The sequence below is a fragment of the Terrapene carolina genome, unplaced genomic scaffold (genome assembly GCF_002925995.2).
Source record: "Terrapene carolina triunguis isolate 2854851 unplaced genomic scaffold, T_m_triunguis-2.0 Scaffold210, whole genome shotgun sequence".
NCBI classification, from domain to species: Eukaryota; Metazoa; Chordata; order Testudines; family Emydidae; genus Terrapene; species Terrapene triunguis.
Window position 1 is genome coordinate 43751841 of NW_020664561.1, and position 19903 is coordinate 43771743.

At 40.8% G+C, this 19903-nt stretch overlaps 1 protein-coding gene across 1 annotated transcript in view; it reads left to right on the forward strand.

Annotated features, from left to right (window-relative positions):
- LOC113407216 (adhesion G protein-coupled receptor L4-like) overlaps nucleotides 1–16937 on the forward strand; it is a 99448-nt gene extending 82511 nt beyond the window's left edge. The window contains exons 14-16 of the mRNA XM_026655414.2: nucleotides 11431–11522; nucleotides 13081–13249; nucleotides 13865–16937. Coding sequence (XP_026511199.1) covers nucleotides 11431–11522; nucleotides 13081–13249; nucleotides 13865–13927 — 324 coding nt within the window. The 3' untranslated portion in view covers nucleotides 13928–16937. The remainder of the gene's footprint in view (nucleotides 1–11430; nucleotides 11523–13080; nucleotides 13250–13864) is intronic.
- The last annotated feature ends 2966 nt before the right edge of the window (nucleotides 16938–19903 follow it).

The window sequence follows — 19903 nt, forward strand, 5'->3', positions numbered from 1 at the left end:
AATCAGGGCCGGCTCCAGGGTTTTGGCTGCCCCAAGCAGCCAAAAAAAAAAAAAAAAAAAAAAGCCGCGATCGCGATCTGCAGCGGCAATTCGGTGGGAGGTCCTTCGCTCCGAGCCGGAGTGAGGGACCGTCTGCCGAATTACCGCCGAATAGCTGGACGTGCCGCCCCTCTCCAGAGTGGCCGCCCCAAGCACCTGCTTGACAAGCTGGTGCCTGGAGCCGGCCCTGAACACAATGGTAGTTGATTTAAAATCAAGGCTACAATCCTGATTGAAATATAGTAGTTCAGACTGCAGTGTTATTCAGCAATCCATAGACCCTGCTGTACTAAATAATCACAAAACCTGAGGACACCTACCTTGTGCCATGGACACCAGTCAGATGCAGCCTCCAGACTATAGTTCCCAATGTTACTAGTGTTGGAGGGGTAACTGTTTTCTCATGGAGGCCCTGGTACTTGTGCATGAGAAGAAGACCCAACCTTGCACCCATGTCTTCCCCCAAATCATCCTTAATACACCTGTTCCCAAGCACCTGCAAATAATTTGGAGAAAGAGGCTATGCCACCAATTTCCACCAGAATGGAATGCCCTCCTATTAAGTTGTTACATTGAGAACAAACATCAAACGCTGATAGCTGGATGCTCCAGGGGAAGGTGGTGCCACAGATAAAAAATATATATATATTTACCAACCCCAAATATGGTGACCAGCTTCACCCTGGATGGAGCATGTGAGGGACGATCAATCCAAATGAGCTCGGCCTTAGAAGCAATTGCCACACAAAGCCCAATCTTCAACTTCACTTATCAGAGTTAAAAAGTTCTTTCTCAGCTCTTTCTAGCATGGGTGCAGAGCACTTTCAGGTTGTTAGCAGTGGTATAAGAAAGGCCCCAACTCCCACTGGCAGCCCCTTTTTAGTTTCTGCCAGTAGGTGGAGGGCCCACTGCCACCTTCTCCAGGCTTATGCTCACTCATGGTAACTGGAGGAACATTCCACTGACCAAAGTAAAATTTCCTCCATCATGGAAAAACAACCAAGGAAAGAAAGAAGGAGAGGAATACAGGCCAGGTGCAAGCTACCCTTGCAGACTATGTGACACCATCCCACTAGGGTTGCCAGGTGTCTGGTTTTCTACTGGAACGCCCGGTTGAAAAGGGACGCTGGTGGTTCCGATCAGCACTGCCAACCAGGCCATTAAAAGTCTGGTTGGTGATGCAGCAGGTCTAAGACAGGCTAGTCCCTACCTGTCCTGGCACCACACTGCGCCCTGGAAACGTCCAGCAGGTCCAGCTCCTAGTTGGCAGGGGCCATGGGTCTCCACACACTGCCACCGCCCCAAACACTGACTCTGCACCCCCATTGGCTGGGAACCCTGGCCAATGGGAGCTGAAGGGGCGGTGCCTGTGGGCGAGAGCGGTGCACAGAGCCTCCTGCCCCCCACCCCCGCCCCGCCGAAGAGTCAGACCTGCTGGCCACTTCCAGGGTGCAGCATGGTGCCAGGACAGGCAGGGAGCCTGCCTTAGCCCCACTGCGCCACTGACCGGGAGCCACCTGAGGTAAGACCATGCCCCATCCCTGAGCCCCCCCAAACCTGGAGCCCCCTCCTGCACCCCAAGCCCCTCATCCATTGCCCCAGCACAGAGACCATACCCCCTCCTTCACCCCAACCCACTGCCTCAACCCACAGCCCCCTCCCACATTCCAAATCCCTCAGCCCCACCCCCCAGCCTGGAGCCCCCTCCTACACCCCAAAACCCACTCCCCCAGTTAGAGCCCTCACCCCCCCCCCCGCACCCCAATCCCCTACCCCAGCCCAGTGAAAGTGGGAGGGGGAGAGCGAGCCACCGAGGGAGGGGAAATGTAGTGAGTGGGGGTGGGGCCACAGGGAAGAGGCGGGGGCTCGGGGAAAGGGCAGGGCTAGGGTGTTCAGTTTTGTGCAATTAGAAAGTTGGCAACCCTATATCCCAAGCCAGCCCAATCCCCCACATTTTCACTCAGCACCCATTTCTTTTCTAGCTACGGAAACCATATCCACATGTATGGTCTACCTTCATGCTGCTCTTCACCGAAGCCACTGACATTTGGACGACTTCTTTTCTTACTTTTCTATCCCTTAAAATGCTATTGGAGCTACTTTACTTTGTCTCTCTTTAAAGTGCTCATTAAAAGGAATGCGTGGGTTTGCTTTAGACAATCTACAGAGAAGAGTGATGTCCTCTATACTTTTCCTAATGATGAGCTATGATTATCTCTATGACACCACCACCAATAGATGAATACTATGTAAAAATATTCATGAGCATAAGTTTTTATTCAAATGGGAATTTGCTTCCACTCTACTACTTCGATTCATCTTTCACAAACATTCACAGGAGGGAATTTTTATTCATAAAATGATTGCAGAAAAAATGTTACATCTCCCATGACCACAGATTCATAAGAGTATTCTCCTTGGCAGTGTCACATGGCCATCCCCTGAAAGCTCTTTGGATTTGAGTCATCCAACCTGGGATCGGAAACAATACCATGTGATTTAAGTGACCAGTCACACAGCTGAAATAGTGAATATTCAGGGGACAGGTCATAGCAAATAGTTTGTGAGCAATCTATACGTCAAAATGTGTTTGATAAATAATACATCAAATAATGAATGAATCCGGTTTTAAAAAAAAGCCAGTTTCACTGTGCATCACAGGGATGGAGGGGACTGTCTGCTATATATTCACACACACACACCCTGTATTTGTAGGCTCCCAATGGTCTCGAGTATCCCCAGGTGTCATGCTGCTGATCACTCTGCCCCACACCTCCCAGCTGCCTGCACACCCCCAAATGCCCACCGCCTGGGGTCCTGGAGCAGGGCCAAACCCTGTGTAGCCAGCTCTACACCAGTTAAGGATGCCCTTATGCAAGGGAAATCTTCAGGCACTGCTTTAAGGCATCTTTAAATCCTCTTTGCACCTCTTTGAAGATGTGTGGGGACTTAAGAGGCGCCTAAGACTTGGCCCAAAGGGTACAGAGTCTTTGCAGAAAAAGGGGCAGATTCAATCTAGTAAATAGTTTATTCATATAGACCTATCAGAGCTATTAGTTTCTCTCATATACTGACCAGTATAGGCCACAATCCTACAACAGAATAAAAGCAGGCCACTTTTATGCCCAAATGGAGTCCCATGGATCTTGGTGGATCTCTGCATTGGCACAGAAGTCCGCCCTTGGCTGCAGGATTGACATTAAAGAAAGCTATTTCAGAATTACCTAGTAAATCAGGGCTAGAGCTGCAGAGAAATTTAGGAGCCTAACTGCCTCATTAGGCACCTATATCCAAAATTTAGATCCTCAAAACGCCACACCTGCCATCAAACCCTTTAGGTACCAAAATTCCCAATCTGTCTAAATTTCTGCCAGTGGCGTGTGCAAAGCTACCTAAATCCTGGTGCACCCCACACAGCTGAGAATCTAAGCCCCAGTGGGATTCTCAGACTGGGTGTTCCCTACCTATGTCACCCGTGGGACCACATCCAGTAGGTGCTTTCAGAGCCTGCTGGAATGGACCTTACTCAAAGCAGAAGGGGAGAAGGTGGTGGTAGTCCAGTGGTTAGGGCACCTGCATGGGAGACTCAGGTTCAAATCTCCATGCTGCCTGACTCGGAGCAGCGACTTCAGCACCACCACTATGTCAATATCCTCATTTCCCTTGTGGAAGGACTGACCTGGCATCGGCACTTAACTCCAGGAGCCGGTTCATAGCTGTGAATCCTGTGTGGAAAGACGTGCCTCACTCCCTTTGAAGGACAGGTGTTAGGCCACACTCCCCGCCTCAGCATTTCCTATTAGCTAGCTTAGGTGGTTCCCTGCTCAGCTTACTGGCTTTTGTGGATCCCATTCTTAGGTGTCTAACTCTTCCCAGGCATCATATAGGGAGCCTGGATGCCTAACTCAGCACTGCAGATTCCACTAGGCAGCAGGGCCCCTAAGCATTAGACAGGGCAATACTGAAGGTCCTTTTTGTGGATCTAGCCCCCTGCAATCCGTTGACAAACTGCATTGAATCTAGAGTGATTCAGAGAACAGAAGCTAGGCAGTCCCCCGAGAAATGCAGAAAACCACTTATTTATTTATTGAGGCCTCCCTAAAAGTGTTCTCAGAAATGTTGACAACTACTCACTTATCAAATTGCTAAATCCACAGCTTGAGGTGTTTAAAAAAGATTATGAAATATTCATAGCTACACAACTTTATGAGAAGATGTCATAATTATTGAGACAGGGTCTGAAATGAACTCAACCAGCACATATTCACACTTTTAAATAAGTGAAGTTACTTAAACAATTAGAGTCACAAAATCTAGCATGAACCACTGCAGACCTTTCCTTTATTCTAAACAAATTCTTAATTTTTTTCCTACATTTTCCACTGCTGCGTAAGGTTACTATTGTCTAAGTAAAGCATTTAAGAAGTTGTATTCATTTGGGAGATGATAATGAGAGAAATCAGACAGGAAACAAAACCCAGACTGTTTGACTGCCAGCTTGTGTGCAATTTTATGCAATTAATATGGCATACATTTTCAATTTGAAGCTTGAACTGTTATATTGTTAGCAGCTTAACTCTATTCTACCCTTTCAGAAATAATGTCCCACTAACTGTTGTCGTTTTACCCATCCATTAGTCAGGTAGCCAGACAGATCTCTCTCTTCATGGCAGAATTCAGACCATCACAGACTCGTTAATTCCACCACTGATAATAAGGGTCATTGAAGGAAATGATACAGATACAACTGTGCTGAACATCAGACATTGTTTGAAGGAGCCAAATTCAATCTGATGTATGTAAAAAATTCAAGTATATGCCTAAGAGAGCAGCAGGAGAAATTTTCTCATTCTTTTTTGTGAGATCTGACATCAGCATATAGATGGTTTCATCAATTATTGAGACAGACTGAGAAAGGAAAAAAGAATGATTTGGGGGCTTCATTTTTGAAGTTTGAATGTGGAGTGCTCAGACTGAATCAGAACTAGTACGTCTGAATCTTTAGAATTAGCTCCTTCTTTATTGTACTAGCTCTGCTTTGTAATGATGGAGAGCCTTAGAGTCTGGAACTAAAAGGACTTTAATATCTTGTGAAAAGCTAAACTGTGTCTTCAGTGTTCATAGACCAGAATAGCATTTATGAAAGTACACATTCCTTTCTCTTCGGTAAATACATTTGTACTTGAAATAGCTACAAAAAGCTTAGCTTCAGATTAAACTATTACTGCTCTGTTTGTTTATAAAGGGTTAAGGTTAGATAGTCCTGGGCAATTTCATTTTAACAGTTATTCTGATGCTCTTGCTTATAACAAAGCATCTGGCAGAAACCCACTGTATGTATTTGTGCAATCAGTTGCTCTTGCGCCACACATTCTGTACATTACAAAAAATAAGTATTCTCTTGGTTGCAAAATCTGAAAGCTGTAACACAAACTGATGGAGCAAAATGATGGCAAATCTCCTTGCTCAGTAAGCTCTGAGTTCTGTCACCCGTACTCACATTGAGTAGTACCCTTTCTCCTCAAGTAGTCAGAGTGATTTAATAAGGGCTACTTATGGAGTAAGCTGCTACTCAACATAAGTATGGATAGCAGAATCAAGCAGTTATTTTGCATGCTTTAATACATTTTATACATTGTAATATTCAGCACTCCACAAAAAATAATTAGTATTTGATGCTAAATAGAGAAGTGTTTCATATAATGCAAAGCAGAAACATAATATTTACTCCAGGATATAACATTGTTATTCTGCCATTATAAAATACTCCATTTTTAACATTTTAACAGTGGAATTAAAGATCATTTTTAAACTTAGTAGTTGCTAAGCAATATGCTGTTAGCAGGACTCCAACAGCTTGGAGCATTTAGCATTTTAAAACCTATGTTATCTTTATATGATTACACAATTTGCAAAATACAGTTAGAGATCAACAAGGAAATTTGTAATTTGCTTAGACAATAACATAGTGCTATTTTTCAGTACTTTTCTGGGTCCTTGCAGACCTAGGAGCACCACACACCACTGTTGTTGGACTGTCTCCCTATATCACCAGTTCCCAGAAAACTTCAGAGTCCAACTTCATGTTGTCAATGGAAGAGTAGGAGAGCAGAGGCAGGGAAGCAATGACACCCAGGCTTCTGAGGGAGCCATCCTAACTCAGGGCTGGGGTAGACAAGCAAGTAGAGTGAAACCACTTCAAATACACCTCTACCCTGATATAACATGACCTGATATAACATGAATTCGGATATAACACGGTAAAGCAGTTCTCCGGAGGGGCGGGGCTGCGCGCTCCGGCGGATCAAAGCACGTTCGATATAACGCGGTTTCACCTATAACGCGGTAAGATTTTTTGGCTCCCGAGGACAGTGTTATATCGGGGTAGAGGTGTAGATTTCTCCATGATCATGGAATAACTGTGGCTGGAGGGGCATACCTTTGCTGATCCCATTGGCAAACAAATCCCATCTCATGACAGGCTGATTAGTTGAGACCTCTGTGGGTTTCTTGGAATTTGCATATTTTTTAATCCTATGAGTTTTTCTCCAGCAGGGCATCATCCAGACCATTACATACATGTATGAGGGCCATATTTAAACTGTAGACTGAGTTATGTATCTGATGGGGCTCAGAGTAGTGTCTTTCTTACCTGCAAATCTTTTGATACTCCACCATTCCTCCAGAAAACACTTAGGTAAAATCCTGGCACCACTAAAGTCAATGGGAGTTTTTCCATGGACTTCACTAGAGGCAGGATTTTATCTCAGATTTCTGAATCCTCCTGTCCTGCATATGGAGGATCCTACAAAGAAAGGTGTGTTTGGACAAATCAAAATATAGCACTTCTATTACTGTATGACAACAAAATGCATTCAAAGCCAGCTGTCTAATGCCTGGAAGGTGCAAACAAAAGATGAAATAACTTATGCTCCTTGAGTTTCCTTAGCTGTGTACCCAATAAGGAGCTGTCTGATATTTTCAGATCCATCATGGATCCTAACATAAAAGCCAGCATTCCAGGATGTCATTTGGATTTCTGACTCTCGCTGGAGGAATCTGGGATTACATTAATAACAGGAGTACTTGTGGCACCTTAGAGACTAACAAATTTATTAGAGCATAAGCTTTCGTGGGCTACAACCCACTTCTTCGGATGCATATAGAGTGAAATATATTGAGGAGATATATATACACACATACAGAGAGCATGAACAGGTGGGAGTTGTCTTACCAACTCTGAGAGGCCAATTAAGTAAGAGAAAAAAAACTTTTGAAGTGATAATCAAGGTAGCCAAGTACAGACAGTTTGATAAGAAGCAAGTGTGAGAATACTTACAAGGGGAGATAGATTCAATGTTTGTAATGGCTCAGCCATTCCCAATCCCTATTTAGCCCTGAGTTGATTGTGTCTAGTTTGCATATCAATTCCAGCTCAGCAGTCTCTCGTTGGAGTCTTTTTTTGAAGTTTTTCTGTTTTAAGATAGCCACCCGCAGGTCTGTCAAAGAATGGCCAGACCGGTTAAAGTGTTCTCCCACTGGTTTTTGAGTATTATGATTCCTGATGTCAGATTTGTGTCCATTAATTCTTTTGCGTAGAGACTGTCCGGTTTGGCCAATGTACATGGCAGAGGGGCATTGCTGGCACATGATGGCATATATCACATTGGGATTACATTGGTTCATATACATAGTTGTCTCCCTCTATAACATACTGTGACAAAGTTCCTCCTCTATCTTGGTGGGTCCTGAGCTTATTGTCGGGTTTTCTTGCCGCAGAGATTCACCATGTGGGTTGGGGAACAGCCCAGAGACCTTCCCCTCTGGAAGAACCCACAGTCCAGGTCAATTGGGAGGTTTGGGGGGAACCCGGGCTCGCCCTCTACTCTGGGTTCCAGCCCAGGGCCCTGTGGACTGCAGCTGTCTATAGTGCCTCCTGTAACAGCTGCATGACAGCTACAACTCCCTGGGCTACTTCCCCATGGCCTCCTCCAAACACCTTCTTTATTCTCACCACAGGACCTTCCTCCTGGTGTCTGATAACGCTTGTGCTCCTCAGTCCTCCAGCAGCATACCCTCTCCCTCTCAGCTCCTTGCGCCTCTTGCTCCTCACACTCGCACCACAAACTGAAGTGAGCTCCTTTTAAAACCCAGGTGCCTTGATTAGCCTGCCTTAATCGATTCTAGCAGCTTCTTCTCAATTGGCTCCAGGTGTCCTAATTAGCCTGCCTGCCTGCCTGCCTTAACTGGTTCTAGCAGGTTCCTGATTACTCTATTGCAGCCTCTGCTCTGGTCACTCAGGGAACAGAAAACTACTCATCCAGTGACCAGTATATTTGCCCTCTACCAGACCCCTGTACCCCACTGGTCTGGGTCTGTCACAATACGTTATAGCTGATTTTCCTTTTGGAAGGCTTTTCATTTACACGTGCCTTCACTTTTTTTGTTGTTCACATACAAAGCTGTAGAATCACAAATATACCAATGTACATAAATGCTACTAGAAGGTAAGATAGGTCTGGCTAAATATGCTCTTGTAAATGCATTTAGAAACAGGTAATGTGCTGCAGATGATATGGTAGGGGCGGTTCCTCTATCTTCTTTGGCCAACCATTTATGTCATTGAACTTCATAGGACACTACTGAAAAGTCAGAGTAATTTCAAAAACTGTACTTGCAAAGCACCCAATCCTCCAAGTTGCTGAGTTCCCATTAAAATCATTGGGAGGGGCTGTTCAGCGCCTTGCAGGCTTGGGCTGTACGTCAGAAGCTTTTAATTTGTGTGCCTGATGTTAAGGGAGGAAAGTGGAATAATAAGAATTCAGTTTGCCACTTGCCCAACAGCACCTGGTTTTTATGAGTGTACATTGCAGTTTCCCCTGTTTTTTGCTGGAGAATGCAGTTTCCAGACCTCATATATCTCTAGGGGACATTACAGTTCCCCTTTCCCCCATTAGATAATATGGTGTTAGAACAGCAGACCAAAACCAAACACATACTTCACAGAACCCCCGTCAGGACATGCAACGATTTCTCAAGCCGTTCAGCCTTTGTTATATTGAAAACAAACTTTATAACAAGACATACTGTAAATTCCTTCCTTCCTTACTTGGGAAAAGTGTGGCTCCTTGGGGGCAATTGCAAATATTTTGTTATCACCTACTCTTGGGTCATCTAACAGGCAAAGCTGCAGTCCAAGAAGTTTCCTGCTAGGGTTTGAAAAATTTGCATACAAGTCACTGTTTTGAGTATTCTCACTTTATTATACACACTGCAAATGTATTTGGCTCATTATTTTTTATGTACAGAGTGCTTGGAAATGTTAGAACAAGGGGTAAAAACCTACTTAGGATTTTAATAACTCTTGCAAAATACCCTGTATTTCAGTAAAGTTCACTGTCATTACCCTGTAACACATCCTCCTATGAGGCTACTTGAGACAATAACTCCAGTGAAGCCAACGTTAATCTCACCCATCCCCTTGATACATACAGATTATTCCCGTTAGAATTAATTGATGAATCAAATGATTAGAATTAATGGTTATTACATTAATGCAGAGAGCCAAATCCTAGTACCTTGCTCAATAGACAGAGTAAATGGTCTGTGTAGGGGAATCCCATTGGGATCCAGAGAAATGGAATCTTCCCTCACCGGTACACCCCTTTCACAGTTACTCCCTGTGGGCTGCCCCATTCCTCACCTTTCAGGACATTTTTGTCCATGGGCAAAGAATAATAGGATTTGGCCCATAGGCCCTGCTACAAAGCCCACTGAAGTCAATGGAAAAGGCTCTCCTTTGGCATTGGTGGGTTTTGGAACAGGCCCATAGAATGGAAACTAGGCCACATGCTTTGTATCATGACTCAAAGGTTTCCAATCTTATGCCACTTTATAGAGAAATTATAGTGAGTATTCTCTCTGTGTACAGTATTTTGATCACATTTTACCTTACTTTCTAGACAGTATTTTAAGAAACACATTAGATTGGCTATGCAAACTACAGTGTATATACGAAGTTACTTGATCTATTATTCACCAGCAAATATATGATAAAAAGTAACTCTGCATATAATTATCACAACTACTGACTTACTTATAATTAACTTTGAAACATTGCTGGTTTAGGAGATATTATAGATTACAATTTTAAATGTAAGTAGCTTCAGAAAATCTCTCATGATCTATGCAAGTGCAAGGTATTCAATGAAGAATTAATTCCCTAAACTACTAATCAGCTCTCTCGCCTGTCTTATCAAATTGTAAATACATTATTACTGTATTAAAGCAGGCTAATTAAAGCAGAGCCTGCATTTAACAACATACCTAATACCGCCCCCCCAACATAATCAACAATGTTCTGAGACCATACACAGCAAATGTTAGAAAATTAAACCGATACTTTAATAGTGATGCTGCACTTTTATAATGTTTTTTTTTAAAGGAAGAGAAGGGGGAAAATAATACACAATCATTCTGGAGAAACAAGTGAGGGAGGTATTAATTCTATTCAGTCTACAGCTGTAATCCCACAAGCATCTACAAATAGAATCTGGAAGACATCCAGCTGAAACTTGCTTAATTTATTAACATTTTTAATAGATGCTGATGTTAAATGCTGCAAACCAAAATAAGAAATTTAAAAAAGGAAGACCGCAAACCCATACATCTTGTAAGAGGAATGTAGTAGAAACTTAAACATGAAAGCTCAGCGAAGTCTAGCCAAGCAAGCAAATTGAGCATCATTTGCAAAACCTCTTTTTTAGTTCTTTTTTCTGTTTCAACCACAAATAAAGCACCATAATCATAAAATGGGTCCAAAAAATCACTAAAACATTATTCCCCAGTCAAACACACATAAATATAACACATAATACCCAGCAAGAAACTCTTCAACCAAAGTTATTTTTGAAATTCTTTGTGTAAACCTCTGTTTTTTATTCCGCTTGAAAGTTTACACACCCTAAAGACCTCAGATTATCTGATGCCATTAATATTATTTGGCAACAAAAAGCAAGTTTTATCACTATAGAGTATAATGATAAATCTGTAGGATTTTATTTTTATATATATACACACCCACAGAGGAAAAAAATTTGAGCAGGAAAGCTAAGAGATTTCCCAATGAAATCAATAAAAACATTTGCAGGCTACCGTCAGTGATACTGTTTAGGTGAGATAGAGTTACAGACCTGTTTGATCATTGTTTATTACAGGGCTCATAATTTTGTTTTTAATATAAGTGGATCAGAGAGAGGGTTTTTTGCCCCCAACAACAGATTCTTTAGATTCCATGTACACAGAAATCTTTATCTGACTTGTTTTATTTAAACACACCACTGATATTTGCACATTAGTCTGAACTAAAAACAAAAGCATTTTTTCCCTCAGGTTAATTTGCTGGCTTTTGGGGTGATTATTTACAAAGTATTTCGACACACTGCAATGTTAAAGCCAGAAGTTAGCTGTTATGAAAATATAAGGTAAGTTTCCCTTGTAACACAAATTCTACTGTCCATAACTTTAAATACAATCAGAGATTAAAGTGATCATTCCAAAAATAATGAATTTGCCTACTCAAGAATTTTTTTAATGGTTTGTAGAAAGAAAACTCATTCTCTGTTATCACATTAAATTCATTTTGGGTTAGATTCTGCCATCTTTTGCTCACACGGAGCAATGCCTTATTCTTCAAATAGTCCCACTGACATGAATTGAGCAGCCTGCAAAGTAAACAAGATGAGTATGAGAATCTAGCCCTTTATAAAGAAGAGGTTAAAGACTGGTGGTAAGGGGTAAACAACTAATTTTCCATTCCTTTTGAAGCACTAGATCCTGCAGCCCCTACTCAGGCAAAAACTGATTTCAGGAATTGTGCCTGAATCAGAACTGAAAGATTTCTCCCTGGGTAAAGAGACATATAATAAATATATGAAGAAACCAAGTTCTCAGTGAGTCACTTTATCTGTGAAGAAATTGTACAATGAGGCTCAGTGTTTCTTTCTTTTCTTTTTCCTTCCCCGGGATTTTTACTTTGCATGCTGCTATGATTTTTCCATCAACTCTCTCTCTTTAAAACTGATTTATAGGGACCTTGAAAACCGTTTGTGCAGGAAAAGCTGAAGTGTACTACAGGGAACATTGAAAACAACTTACTGTTTGTGTTGCTTAGAAACACTCCTGCAGTTTCAATGCATTGCCCAAGATTTATAGTTAGGATTTAGAAATTGTTTGATTGATTACTTTCTCTTATCCCTCATTCTTCATAGCTTCATGTAGTGAGTTGGTTTTAATGAAGTTGAAAATTATTCATTTTCAGAGGAACAATGCTAAAAATGTCTTCTGCTCTAAGGAAGTCCTGCAATGACTGGGCTAAGAATGAATATGGAAGTAATGAGTGGTTTCATTTCCAAGACAACATATTGTAATTTGCTAGAGCGAGGGAGCTATACAATATGTTAGCAAAAATAAATCACAGCCAATCAATGTATAGAATATTAAGGCAGCAATATTCTGACCTGGAACTATGTGAAGCTATTTGTGTTGTAAAATCAAAATCTTTTTTTTTTTTTTTTTTAAAGAGAGTGCATTGTTTTACTGCCGGCCCCATTTTCTGATGAGGGAGCCATAAGATCCCTTTGATGCCATGCATATGTGCTGACCTAAGAGCATACTGTACATTTTTCCTGGTTTTGGGGGGAGAATACTTCATAACAGACATATGTTTTACCTTGGGGAATTACACTCACAGTAGATTTAAAATCAAATCATACAGCACTGCAGTACACCAGAGGAAACTTATATGAAGATTAAGAAAGCCAGTGTTTTAAATCCATCCAGTTTTACTCTTTTCCTATTATACAATGACTGTGAGCATATTCTTGCAATAGTACTGCAGCACAACCTAAAGTACACACCAAGTAACTGCAAAAAGCTAAATGTTCTCAGACCTTTGTGAAGCATTCATTTTTCAAAGGAGAGATTAGAGGAAGAAAATGACATAAGTCACCACCTTGATTGCAATGTTTTTATTTTTCCTAGGTCTTGTGCTCGGGGTGCTCTTGCTCTCCTGTTCCTTCTTGGGGCTACCTGGATCTTTGGGGTGCTCCATGTGGTCCAGGGATCAGTGGCCACTGCGTATCTTTTTACAATTTTCAATGCGTTTCAGGGGATGTTCATCTTCATATTTCTTTGTGTTTTATCTAGAAAAGTAAGTACCATCTTTCCTGTGGGAAATGCTTCATGTGAATATTCATATATAGCTACATAATCAGGAACCTAGTCCTGCAAACGTTTACGCACATGAGTAACTTTTTATGCATCTGAATTAGCTCTTTGAGGTCAATGGGGGGCATTCACATATATGAAGTTACTCATGTGTATAAGGGTGTACAGGATCATGCCCTCTGGCATAAAGTGTTATCCTGACCCCACTGAAGGCCATGGGTCTTTTGCCGTTGACTTCAGTGGGGCCAGAATTTCACCCCAAATTCTTATCTTCTCAGATATTTCTCCCAGGTTTAGGGTTTTAAAAACAATGCATTTCAATGTCAAAAATTATTACAATGCAACTACTCTATGAAATAATTTAAAAGGTTGAATAAATCTGGTCTTCATGCTTTTCAATTAGGATCTGAACTGGGGCTTACTGTTCACCTTCCAGTTCTGAGATTATGTAGTCTTTGGTGTCCTTTGCTAAAATCAGTCCTAATGCTAAAATCAGTACCTCAATATTGAACACCTTTAAAACCAAGTAAAATGGAACACTGGCTTTATTAATCTGTTAATAAATTTGTCATGTTTTAATCCCATCTTTTCATTTCAGATCCAGGAAGAATATTATAGGTTGTTCAAAAATGTTCCTTGCTGTTTCAGCTGCTTAAGGTAAATGGAAGAAAAATATGTATGAGCAGTACAATGGAATAAGGGAGGAACCCAGACATTATTATTGTTATTTCAGAAAATGTAGCATTGTGAAAATATGAAATGACCTAGTGAACAGTTCTCTCTCTTAACTCAATAACTGTCTCTCCAGTATAGGCATTGTACTTAAATGTGCACTCATGCACAGTATTTATACTACACTGTGTACAATTGGTATACATACACAAGAGAAGCTGAATTATTGTAAAACAAATATCATAAACAAGAAGAGAAAAGGAGTAGAATTCCTAAAGATGCTAGAGACTTTTCAGAGTTTAGGATTTATTTCTAATATTAGAAATATCTGCAGTTCATGAGAGAGAAAGAGGGAGAGAAAAAACCAACTGGCACAGCAGATTTTATTAATCACTTTGCTAGTGGAAACATGCCTGTTGCCTTTTTTGTGGTAATGAGATTCTTCGCATAAAGTTGTATATTGCCATCTACAGGGAACGGGTTCCATTAAAGTGTTCATAGATACAGGTCTGCTTCAGCCCAAGCTTTTGTTCAATTTAAAGTAGATTTTTAAAATGTTTTGTGGTTTCATATAATTCTGTTCTCCCTCCCAAATATATAGTTGTATCTTAATCTTTTTTTAACTTGTAAGGAATTCCTCTGAGGTCTGGTCTAATAAAATAACTTGGACTAGACATTTTGTAAGTCCAATTTCTTTTGTGAATATCTTCACAAGAATTTGGTGCTGATTTTATTTAACTATTGAAAGATTAATATCTACTACGTCCAGCATTGTGACTTGAGAAGGTTTTGAAAAAGAAATGTTTTTATGAGTTTGTCATCTGGTACACATTTTGAGGATCCTGACCTTATTTGCCAAATTAAAATGCAGGAGCATAAGTTACATGGGCAAATCAATGCAAGTGTAAATGCAAGGGTATGTGCGTTAGTTTCAGTGTAAAATATATTGTAAATATAGCAGATTCCTTTGCTTCCTTTATTACATGCAATAGTCTTCCATCCAGGCCCCAGATACTGCAAACACTTACACATGTGTTTAACTTTAAGCATGTGATAATTCTGTTGATGTCAACGGGCCTACTCATGTACATTTTGCACGATTGCAGCGTAAACATGTTGCTTCAGCATTTCCAATGTTGTCCTCTTATAAGGTCTGCTGTCATGTCATCCTTTTAAGTGCCTGATCCTGTGAGGTGCAGAGACCCTTCAGTTCCCACTGCCTTCTCAGGAAGTGCCCCGCACCTTAAAGAATCAGGCCCAGTCCCATTACTGGTAGAGGGCTGTGTAAATATGTAGCTGTTTATAAAATTCTACTACTGTCTTTTTTCTGTGGAAATAAAGAACACCTCTCAATAATTTTATTTATAACCAAGAAGGCTTTTTAGCAATGGTCAAATTTGCTTGGTTTTTATCTATTTTCCTTACATACAAGTCTTTACTTACAGTACATTTTTCACTGAACATATTGTATGTTTCTGTCAAAATCGTCTTTGGAAAATTCAAGTGGCAATCTTCTTTTCATTTTTTTTTTTTCAGAGAGAAGTAATTACTGTCGGTCACCTGTATGTAAAATATGTTAATAAACTGAACTGTTTTGTTTGATTCTTTCAACATGTTTCCTTTAGTTCGTTTAAAGAAATAAAGAAACAAGTTTTATAGCTAACATATTTCTTGGCCTGAATGTTTTGCTGCATCTGTTTTGCTAGCTGTATATTCTCCTAAAGCTGTGGGGATATACAGATGCATATCACTTACATATGTGTTTTCACAGGAATACCTATTAACGCATCATCTGTTATCTCATATAGAAATGTGTAACCTGTGCTAAGGTTGTCTGGGCAAAGAAACACCTCTACTAAATGCATAATGACTTCAGTATGCTCAGGGAGATTGAAAAAGTACCTTTGAAAGAAAATATCCCACAAAGTGTTTACATTACAATGGACTTTATAATTAAAGAACATATTTTAGAGCAAAACTCTGCTGTCCAATCCATGGGTCACATCTTTACTCTGATACTTTACTTTCCTCACAGATCCATGCTTGAAAGAGAAGATCTATCATGTGGTTCTTAGAGTTCTTAAATCTTAGGAGCTTAATATATTTGTCCTCACTAAATATTGAGGCTAAATATCATTGTACTGGGCACATCAATCACCTCATCAACACATGCCCCATCCCATACAGGTTTCTCATTTCCAGTACTATTTCCAGAATAAGCCTTTCCCTCACCTTTAGCCATCTACCACTGTGAACATTTGAAATTGGCCCTCAGCCACACATTGAGGCAGCCAGTTTCTCACTTCCTGACCAGCTTTGGTGGCCAGTCTGTTCTTCAGCTGCTCTGTGGTCTATACCAGCCTCTGTGGCGAGTACATACTGTTGCTTCTTGGGCTGAGAGTGGGAGAAAGGACTCAGCAACAGGTGGTAGATGGCTGTCATTGAATGAGCCAACAGGGTAGGGAAGAGAGGAGATGGTTCCTGGCTTGGTGGAACTGTGAGCAGACAGGAGTCCTGAACCTGATTCAGTTCTCATGGGATACTGGCATAGCACTTTCTAGTTGCTCCTCAAATCTCTTGGAAATTAGCTATTCCCTAGGTTAAGCTACCTGAGTACTGACCATTTTCCTCTGGCTTAATTTGTTTAATTATGTTTAGATTCATGTGTTTCACTTGAGTAGTTTCAGCATGCAGTGTAATTAGTGTTGAGTATTCAGGTAACCAATGAGTTTGTCACTGACAGACTGACTTGATTTTTATTGAGCTATTTGGAAGACTTTTCCATACTGGATAAAGATCTTGTATTTCTCATGGAGATCCCAATCCTGCAACCTTAAGGACATGCATAAGTCTTTGTAGAACTGGACCTTTAGCAAATGAAGAATACTGTATACTACAGTAGGTATAAAACCACACAGTCAAACGATGTTGCTTTATTCTTTGATGTGTACTAAATGGCAAAATAAAATCATGATAAAAAACCACATTTTTAATCAATAATGAAATAATAATGAAACTAGCAAAGGTCCTGTAAAATGGCAGGGTGTAATCAATAAATCGTGTACCACATATTCTGTATGTCAAATCATATTTCAGAGTCTGTGTGTTTTGTTGATGTACCTTTCCGCTTCTTCAGATGCAATTTAAGAAATGTTATTCTGGGTTCAGAGTAATTACAGTAAAATTCATTTCCGTGTGCTTCCACCAAAACCAAAGCATAGAATGTAACCAACAGAAATATCCAAATGGAAAACGCCACCTACACATTATCTATGGCTTTGCTAAGAAAGCTCATACTCCAGCGAGTTGTAGAACATGAACAAACTGCAGTGCCAATGAGAAATCTGCATGACCTATTTGTCAGGCCAGCTGATCACCAGTTGACTGATTTAAGCTCTTTTGAGATCTACAGATTAAGAGCTTTTGAAAGTGTGGCACATCAAAGTGGGTTCAGTGGGGGAGGGGGGGATTCAGTGAACGAGATAGATAAAAATAAAATGTTAAGATTCAACTCTGAAATTGTGCTGGCTGGAAGAGAGGGAGTGTTTCTACTAAACCAATGAAAGCTTATGTTCACTGTTATAGTTGGAGATGTGCTACAGAACATTATAAATAAGATCTAGGTTAAGAAAGACCTGTTCATTCTGTAAATAATTACTTCCCCTCCATTCCTCACTGAATTGAAAGTGAATTTCAAAGAAGCTGCAGCATTTAGGAGATAATTATCCTCACAGCCAGCCCAGCTTTGGAAGTTTCAGACTGCAAGAGAAGCGCTGCAGAATAGACCACCTGTAATCTTTGCCTGCTGTGAAGAAACAAGCATGTGCCACCACCACCGCAAATATTGTTCAAAATTACACTTAAAACTTTCCCAATTTTTTTTCAACTCTCTAATTTTTTTCATGAACGGCAGTATCCCAGTGTGGCCATTTATTCCGCTATTTAGTCCCACTTGGCAATCATGGGCATTTACAACACAACATTAATGTATAGTGATTATTATTACTATTTATAGGACATAATGTTACTTAGGTGGGCAAAGTAAGTATATACATATACCATATTCAGCCCTCCCATGTCTCAGTTCTGAGTGATTGTGTACTTTTTTACACATAGATATTCCCTACATGGGCCATGCGGCTACAAACTACTCTTCATAAGTATGAGGGTCTGCCCATACAAGGAAGTTTTCTTTTCTCACATAGGCCATTTTCTCATTTGTACATAGGATAAATTGCTAACTGCATAGGGAGTTGAATTCAGTCTTTTCTGGTGTGGCTGCAAGGAAAGCAGGATGGATAACCTAGTGGTCTATTAAAGAAGAGGTGAGAGGCTTGAATAGCCCAACAGTGGTCCTCTGCCTCAAGGTGGTGTGGCCAGGTCAGATTATGTGCGTAGCACATAGTGCTGTTTTTGGACCAGCTGTTAGGAGCACTGCTGCATATGGTGGCAGTTGGCAGAATGAGTGCTGCCTCTATATAAGCAGAATGTTTCAGGCACCTCTTCCCAGGTGCCACAGCTTCAATACCACTCTAGCATCAAATACTGTTTATTATTTGTACTGTGGCAGCCCTCAAAGACTCCACTCAGGAGCAGTGTCCCCCTCCTGCTAGGTGCTATATGAAAACATAGGAAGACCCGGTCCCTTCCTGGGAAATCTTACAAGTGGGATCTAAAAGCCAAAATGTAGCCCATAAAAATACTGAAATTTTCCTCCAACCAGGGAAGGTGGGTGGGGGTGGCAGTTTCTCGTCACTGGCTGAGCTCCTCCTTTTCGGTTTGTATTCAGACACACATAACTCCCTCACTGTGCCACTCGGCAGCTCTGGTGCACACAAGTGAAGATGCTACCCCACCAAACCAGACTGGAAAAGCTATTTTTATATCAAATGACGTCGTTAGGGTAGATATAGGATTGAAACCGTACCCTCTTCAGTGTACTGACACTCTATTTCACGTAAAGAAAAATGTCAAACTTGCTAAAGCATTCCACAATACATGCAGCTCTCTACACCTCCCCATGTGTAAAGGATACAAACTGTGCTGACCTTATTTAGCACCCACTCTCCAACTTCAATGGAGATGGAAGCACTTAAATCTGCCCTGTACAGACAACTTCTCCATTGTGAAGCTTTACACATTATTTCCTTGTGAAACACAATCCTATCTCTTTAAAGAGATTCAAGCAAGCTGTTCCTTGGTTGCTACTGTTAGCAGTTTTTAATAGCTGTAAATGTTTTGTGAGACTTACAGTCCGACACAATTTTAGCAGACAGTAGGAATGTGTGACACAGAGTCTCATCCAAAAGCCTCTGATGCCTGTGGGAGTCTTTCCATTGCCTACAATGGGCTTTGGGTCAGGTCCGTAGGCTATTACACAGACACTGATTCATCTCTGAATGCCTGGAGATTACCACCAAATCTCCCAGTGTGTAATTGCACTTTTCTAGGACCTTTTTCCCAGAATACCTTTTGAGGAGCTGCTGGCCCTTTAAATGTGACAGATACAAGCAACTGCTGCCCTAAAGCAGCCATTTTGCAACTGTCTGCTGTATCTCCTTCTTCTCCAGTAGGTAAGTATTCTTATCTCCTATTGTACTTACTCTTTAATATTTTGGAGGGTATGGTGGAGACTCACAAACTCAAGTACCATCTGTGAATTTCATTGAGGTGATGTTTACTCTCATCAATCCTTACAGCAACACCCTAGAAATCTCCTTCTGACTTAATCCTTTGTATGTATCGTAAGTATTTGTATAAACCCTTCAGTGCACATAAACCCAGGCCAATCTGAACAATTTGTGAGTAAGACTTGTCTGCCAAAATTTGTTCATTATAGATCCATGTTGCTAATATCCGTAATTTAATTATACTCTAGATAGTGATCCTCTCCCCCATATGTGTTCCATTATTTTTCTGGGACTAGAAGTTTGACTTAAAGGCAGTAGTTGTCTGAATCACTTCT